The following is a 7,639-nucleotide window of genomic DNA, read 5'->3' as shown; positions in this document are numbered from 1 at the left end:
CTGCTCGCCCCGCCCTCCTCTCGCCACGACCCCCGCTCACCCCGCCCCGGACGCTCACCCCGCCCCCCGCAGACTGTGAGAAGCGCTGTGGCGCTCTGGACGTGGTGTTCGTCATCGACAGCTCCGAGAGCATCGGCTACACCAACTTCACCCTGGAGAAGAACTTCGTCATCAACGTGGTCAACAGGCTGGGGGCCATCGCCAAGGACCCCAAGTCGGAGACGGGTCAGCGGCACCGCAGTTGGGGGGGGTGGTCCGGCGGGGCGGGGGGCGCCAGGCCGCATTCTCGAGCAGAGGGGCCGCAGGACGCCTGAGGTCCGGGTAGAAATCCACGGGAGGGGTCTCGGAGGGGTCCTAGCTCTGCCGAGGGCCGCCGTCACGCCCGCGCCTGCCCGCAGGGACCCGCGTGGGCGTCGTGCAGTACAGCCACGACGGCACCTTCGAGGCCATCCAGCTGGACGACGAGCGCATCGACTCACTGTCCAGCTTCAAGGAGGCCGTCAAGAACCTTGAGTGGATCGCGGGCGGCACCTGGACGCCCTCGGCCCTCAAGTTCGCCTACAACCAGCTCATCAAGGAGAGCCGGCGCCAGAAGACCCGCGTGTTCGCGGTGGTCATCACGGACGGCCGCCACGACCCTCGCGACGACGACCTCAACCTGCGGGCGCTGTGCAACCACGATGTGACGGTGACGGCCATCGGCATCGGGGACATGTTCCACGAGAAGCACGAGAGCGAGAACCTGTACTCGATCGCCTGCGACAAGCCGCAGCAGGTGCGCAACATGACGCTTTTCTCCGACCTGGTGGCCGAGAAGTTCATCGACGACATGGAGGACGTGCTGTGCCCGGGTGAGTCCGGAGGAGAGAAGGGGAGGGGCGTGCAGCCGGGGAGGGGCCAGGTCTCCGCAGGCCTCCGAGGGAGCCACCGGGACACCCGCCTCTTTTTCTCTCTCCTAGATCCCCAGATCGTGTGCCCGGAACTTCCCTGCCAAACAGGTAACGCGGGCGCCGCTGGCCGCCCAGGAAAGCCGGCAGCCAGGGCCAGGGGGAGGGTCGTGCAGGGACCCTGGGAATTGCCGCTGTAGCCGCCCCAGTGAGAAGCCTCGGATTCCAGACCCACGGTGGCCTGGCCTCCGGGACCCCAGCACTTCCGAGGAGGGGGCTCAGGGTGCAGTTGACGTCTGGAGTCGCTCGGCCACCCCACCCACCTGGCGCATGTGGGGAGGGGGTGCACTAAGCTCTCGGGCCGCTGGTCTCGAACACAGATTCACGGCCTCTTGGACTGAGGTGCCCAGAGGCACAGACACCCCAGGGCCGCCCGGCTCCTGCAGGCGGAAGCCCTGGATCCAGTAAGTGAAATGGCTGGTCTTAAACCCTTAGGGAGGCGAACACATCCACAGCCAACGGGGCAGCTACAGAGCAGGCCTCTGCCCTGACGCCCTGAGCTGCTGCCTGGCGGCTGGGGTTTGCTCTTCCCTCCGGAGCAGACATGTTTAGGGGGCCGTACCTCGAGCCCTATGTGGTTGCACTAGAGCAGGAGGCTGGGGGCTGGGGGCCCACAGAGGCTGCCCCCAAGGGCTCCCTCGGGGCGGGGAAGGGGCAGGATTCATCGACCAGCTCCTCTGGGCATCCTGCTGCTGCCTCGGAGGGGGCCCTGGGGCCGGCTCCAGGTGGTGGGTCCTCCGCAGCAGGCGGGGGGCAGGGTGAGTCGGGCTGGACTGTTGGCAGGTCCAACACTGATGGGAACCTTGGGGCCTACGTCCACATCCGTGTCTGCCACGAGGTCAGTGTTCCGGCAGGCTCCTCCCAGGCGTCAGGGGGCCCCGGGCAGGTTCAAAGGCACCAAGGCTGCCTGAGGTAAGGGACCGTGTTGAGTTGGGGACGGGGGTCCACACACTTATTCTGACAGAGAACTTCCAAGGAAGTGCTCGCCGAGATTGTACCAATGACTAGGCCATGGCCGTTGGCAAGCTGTGGGGTCATCCCAGAGATGGCCTGGGCTTGGGGTCCGCAGAGTCAGCTGAAGACGGTTGTGTGTGGCGCCCAGAGGCTGGCCCAATAGCGCCAACCCCAGTCTCCCCTGGGGGCTAAAGGGGGTGGAGTCCACGCAGAGACCCAACTAACCCCTGGTCTGTGCCCCTGCCCTCAGGGTGCCTGCCTCCTCCCAGGGTGCAGGTGCCGTGGTCAGCTTGGCCCCTCGAGGGCAGAAACCTGACCCAGCCCCTGGTGCCAGGGCCCAGCGGTGATTTTGCTGGGGAAGCTGTGAATTTCTCGCCATGGGGGAGTCCACTGAGGGTCTCTGTAGATGTTCCTTATCAAGCTGAGGGTGGCCCCCCATTCCTAGGTACTGAGAGTCTATCGTGAACGAGTGTGGGATTTTGTCAGATGCTTTTTCTGCACCTGTTGATATGATCAGTTGGCTTTTCTCTCTAGCCTGCTGATGTGATGGATTCTGTTCATTGAGTTTTGAGCGCTGAACCAGCCTTCCAAGACCTGGGATAGATCCCACTTGGTCATGATGTATAATACATATATATTGTTGGAGTTGATTGCTAATATTTTATTGAGGAGTTTTGCGTCTGTGTTTGTGAGAGATCCTGGGCTGTGGTGCCCTGTCTTGTGATGTCTTTGGTTTTGATGCTAGAGTAATGCTGGTGATCTCACTTCCCCTGAGCCTCCAGGACCCGACAGTGAAAGGGAACAGCCCCCTTAGGGACCCCTCCCCTGTTCTCCTAAGTCCCCCCTCTGCTAAACTCACAATCTCATTCTCCTTTAAAGCGATTTGAAATTTCCAAGTAAATTAGACATTGTGACCAGAAGGGAAGAAAGTAGATGTAACTACAGAATATGCATTTACAAATGACCTTGACACGAGTGGACTCTGGCACGCTTGCTGAGGGCCGAGCAAATGGGGCGCTGGGTGGACACTGCCTGCTCTGGCACAGCCCTGACCTACTGGGCCAAACGGCCCCTTCCACCCAGAGGCTCAGCCACATCTGGGCTTGGACCAAGCCGGGGGGCAGCTCAACTGGGGCAGAACCACGAGGCTGTCAAAGAGCAACAAAGGCGGACACCAGTCAAAGGCGGCCAAGGCAGGAGGCTCCGGAAGGCTGGGCGCCCCAAAGGAAGGCGCAGGGCAGGGCTGGGGCCGTGAGGCCAGGCCACCCGGGAGAGCTAACTGGACGTGCCGGAGGCACCCTGCGGACAGGAGGCCGTGTTGCGCCTGGAGCGAGGGGCCCGGAGGGTAGGCCCTGACCTTCCCCGGGACGGGACGGGATGGGGAGAGCGTGGGGCGCGCTGAGCGTTTGCTCCCTGGTCCTCAGGGCAACGGCGCAGGGCGTGGAGGTTTACGTCTGAAGGTGAAGGGCAGAGGATTTGTAATCACAAGCCGGCTAGAGAAACCGCCCTGAGAGGGGCTCAAGGGTCCCAGCTACCTATCACAGGCCGTGCTGGAACAGGCAGGAAGTTGTCCCGGTAGTACTGAGCATTTTAAGGGGGCTGGGGTCGTCCCAGGGCAGGGCCGCCAGAACCCAGTTAGCCTCAGCAGCCATCTGTGCCAAGAGTCTTGTAGTTCTGGAGCTTCTGCTCCCCGTCTCCTTCAGGCTCCCCAAAGCCCCATTTGCTTCACCTTGGCGCCCCGTGCTGACCACGGGGGAGCTGCAGCCTACCCGGCTCCTCGTCTGACCCCCTCGCTGGCCTCTTGGTCCCTCCTCGTCTCCGAGGAGAGAGGCGGCTGGAGCCCCGATCACGCCGACCAAGTCCCTGAAAAACTTCTCTGGAATCCCCTGCAGATGGACCGCGGCCTGGCGGCGAGCCCCCGGTCACCTTCCTCCGCACGGAAGAGGGCCTGGACGCCTCCTTCCCCAGGACCATCCCCCTGATCCAAAAGTTGCTAAACGCCACGGAGCTCACACAGGACCCAGCCGCCTACTCCAGGCTGGTGGCTGTGCTGGTCTACACCGCGGAGCGGGCCAAGTTCGCCACAGGAGGCGAACGGCAGGACTGGATGGACCTGTTCATTGACGCCTTTAAGCTGGTGCACAGGGACATCGTGGGGGACCCCGAGACCGTGCTGGCACTCTGCTGAGCCCACGGGGTGCGGGCTCCCGCACCTGCAGGAGCTCCCAGGGGCTGCCTACCTTACACTGTGGGGCTGAAGACAGCAGGAAGCTGTTCTCTTGGTCTGGAGGCCAGAAGTCCAAAAGCAAGGTGTCCCAGGGCCGCGCGCCCTCTGGGCCTCTAAGGGAGGGCCCTTCCTGCCTCTCCAGCTCCTGTCTCTGCCTCTGTGGACACATGGCCTCTCCCCTTCCCCCCCGCCCCGCCCTGCCCCGGCCTCCCTCCTACAGGGACACTTGTGGTGGCATTTAGGGCCGGATAATCCAGGAGAGTCTGCCCATTTCAAGGGAATTATTAATTGAATTCCCTCTGCAAAGTCCTTTTGCCATATAAGGTCATAGTCACAGGCTCCAGGAGTAGGACGTAGGCATCTCTTGGGGGCCATTATTTAGCCAAAAAGAAAGAGGGAAGACCAGAGCCTCATAAACAGCCCCAACTCCCGGATTCACCTCTGGCCTCTGTGCCCAGGTCACCCCTTGTGCACTTCTCTCGTCCCCCTGGTTGATACATTGAGAAACTCCCCCCCAAACCAGCAGTCCCTGCGTTTCTGACTCTGACCGCAGGGACTTAGAGGCCCAGGGGCACACAGGGAATTCGCTGGGCAGTTTCAGCTTCAGCTCCAGCTCTGTGGGTTTAAAGCCAAAGCTGCTCTTCATCTGCACTGCCATATAAATAAGCTCCTTTAAAAAAAAAAAAAAAAAAAAAAAAAAAAAAAAAAAAAAAAAAAAAAAAAAAAAAAAAAAATCTGCCGGAAACACTCGCTCCTCCGCGGGTAGCCCAGTACTGCCGGTGACACACCCAAGAGTGTCCTTCAGGTGCTGTGAGCACATCTCATACATTCTATAAAAGCTGAAAAACAAGGAGTGTGAATGTGTGCTGTGGTCAGCGACTTGCTGGGGTGAACTGCTTGCTCGCCTGGACCTCGAGGATTGCCCATGCAGGGGGGCACCTGGTGCCTGCGGGGCCCAAGCGGGATCCTGAGCCCCTCGTGGTTGGTGCCACAGGTCAGGACCTCCTTCCGATGGGATCCCTGTGCTCCCGGCCCTGGGTCAGCACGCCTGGGCTGTGAGCGGAGTCCTCTCCTGCCCAGGTCAGGAGGGTGCCCGTGGGGCTGAGGAGCTGGACCCAAGAGGGAGGACCAGCCCCGCCCCTGCCGAGCCCCGTAGGCCGTTAGAGCTGAGATCTCAGCAGTGCCTTGGGCGAGGGGCTTGGCTGCGCGTTCCTGGAAGGAGACCCAGCCTGTGGTCCCGTGTGTGGAGTGGGTTTTCAGGCTGTGCAGAGGCGCCCACGTCCCTCAGAGGCCCAGCCTCAGCCCTGGTGGCAGCCTTGCCCTCATGCTGTCCAGCATGTCCTGGGCTGGTGACTGCCCGGAAGAGGCAAGGGTCTCAGGTAAACAGGGAGTCACCCGGGCTGCCACAGGGGTGGCCACACCTGTGCCCACTGCCCACCAAAGCCTGAGCCAGTCGAGGGGACACAGGCCCCTTCTCTCCCTGATGCTCCCAGGGCTGGGAGAGATACGGCTCAGCCTGCAGAGGTGGGTCCTTGCGTCTGGGGATCTCCATGAGGCCTTTGTACGCAATCACAGGTGTGATGACACCTCTCTCTCCCACCCCTACTCCCCATGGACCGTGGTCCTTTGGGCGCATCCAATTCTTGGGCCAAAAAAAGGGGCTTTACTGATCCCTGCCTGCCTGCCCACGAGGCCTGACGGAGGTGGCTGGGCAGAGATGGTGCTGGGACAGTGGAAAGGGACCCCTCAGCCTCAGGTTTGGGGACATTTCCTGGTGGGAGCACAACCAGGAGAGACGGTGTCGGTCCCAGGGAGACAGGGTGGGAGCCTGGACCCACATCCTGGGTGCTGTGGAGGGCTCCCGACCGCCGGTGACCTTGGGTGAAGCCCCAGCGGTCTGAGTGGCTCCTGTGGGTGCGGTATGCGCCGAGAGGCGGGCGCGGGGCGTGGCCGGGGCGGGCGTGGCCCGGGGGGCGCGGCTGGGGCGGGGCAGCGGGGCCTCACCCAGGGCGCCCGCGCACCACCCCGTCTCGCCCCCAGAGCTGTACGTGGCCCAGTGCACCCAGCGGCCCGTGGACATCGTCTTCCTGCTGGACGGCTCCGAGCGGCTGGGCGAGCAGAACTTCCACAAGGTGCGGCGCTTCGTGGAGGAGGTGTCCCGGCGGCTGACCCTGGCGCGCAGGGACGACGACCCGCTCAACGCGCGCGTGGCGCTGCTGCAGTTCGGAGGCCCGCGCGAGCAGCAGGTGGCCTTCCCGCTGACCTCCAACCTGAGCGTCATCCAGGAGGCGCTGGCGAGCGCCCGCTACCTCAACTCCTTCTCGCACGTGGGCACGGGCATCGTGCACGCCATCAACCAGGTGGTGCGCAGCGCGCGGGCTGGGGCGCGCCGCCACGCCGAGCTGGACTTCGTGTTCCTCACGGACGGCGTCACGGGCAACGACAGCCTGGAGGAGGCTGTGCATTCCATGCGCAAGCAGAACGTGGTGCCCACCGTGGTGGCCGTGGGCAGCGACGTGGACGCGGACGTGCTCTCCAAGATCAGCCTGGGTGACCCGGCCGCCGTCTTCCGCGAGAAGGACTACGACAGCCTGGCCCAGCCTGGCTTTTTCGACAGGTTCATCCGCTGGATCTGCTAGCGCCCCCTGCCCGCCCCCACCACCAGCCCGCGACCCCTGCCCCGCGGGCGCTGTCCTCCTGTCCGTGGTGCTACTCAGACCCCACCTGAGAGGTCCGGCGCACTGAGGGCTCAGTCTCTCCACGAGTGGGTGTAAAGTCAGGAGCGGAGGACCCCCGCCCACCCCAGCTCCTACCGGGGACCCCGCAGCCCTGGACACCCTGAGCGCACTGCCCCTCCTCACCTCCGCCCTTGTCCTGCCCTCTGTGCCCTCCCGGGACCCCAGAGGCTTCACGGGTAGTACATCTGGGGCTGGCCTCCCTCAGCCCTGCCTCATTCCCAGACTTGTCCTCCCCCGAGTGCCCTCCAGAGGCTCTCTGCCAGCCCTCGGGCCCCGCTCCCAGGTCTCTGGGCGTCACCTCCCCCATCAGACTGAGCTGTGACAGCAGGCCCTGCACCTCCCTGTGTGCACACACCCCAGTCCAATAAAGGCTTTGAACCCCACTTGCTCCCCAGCTTCCAAGTGTCTGTGCCAGTGGGGACGCTGAGACCGTTCACATAAGCCCCAGGACTGATCATACCCCGGGGTCCCCCGGATTGCTCTGTGCACCCAGAGGGTGCCGGGCCTGGCCCCCTGTCCTTACAGGCACCCCACTCCCAAGGGCACCGACTGGATGGCCTCAACCGTGGAATCCACCTTTGTCTAGTTGGCTTTGGGCTGAAAACAAAGTATTTGGTCAGTGAAGTCTCACTCTGTCCCCAAAATGGGGCCAGAGCACTTTAGGGATGTTTGCTTGTTTGCATAAGGATATATGTGGATAGAGATAGATGATAGAGAGATGACAGATGGTAGAGAGGTGATACAGATAGATGGTAGACAGATGACAGGTACAC

At 62.8% G+C, this 7,639-nt stretch overlaps 1 protein-coding gene across 2 annotated transcripts in view; it reads left to right on the top strand.

Annotated features, from left to right (window-relative positions):
* Positions 1–6,767, top strand: part of COL6A2 (collagen type VI alpha 2 chain) — a 16,642-nt gene extending 9,875 nt beyond the window's left edge. The window contains exons 24-27 of one of the 2 annotated variants that reach the window (XM_007452482.1): positions 73–225; positions 399–851; positions 960–998; positions 6,169–6,767. In XM_007452482.1, the coding sequence (XP_007452544.1) occupies positions 73–225; positions 399–851; positions 960–998; positions 6,169–6,767 (1,244 nt within the window). Of the gene's footprint in view, positions 1–72; positions 226–398; positions 852–959; positions 999–3,793; positions 4,126–6,168 lie in introns of those variants that run through there. The other variant, XM_007452483.1, reaches the window with a different exon arrangement.
* Positions 6,768–7,639: the final 872 nt, after the last annotated feature.

Source organism: Lipotes vexillifer, unplaced genomic scaffold (assembly GCF_000442215.2).
Source record: "Lipotes vexillifer unplaced genomic scaffold, Lipotes_vexillifer_v1.1 scaffold545, whole genome shotgun sequence".
NCBI classification, from domain to species: Eukaryota; Metazoa; Chordata; class Mammalia; order Artiodactyla; family Lipotidae; genus Lipotes; species Lipotes vexillifer.
Note: the sequence above shows the minus strand (reverse complement) of the source record. Positions and strands in the feature narration are given on the sequence as shown.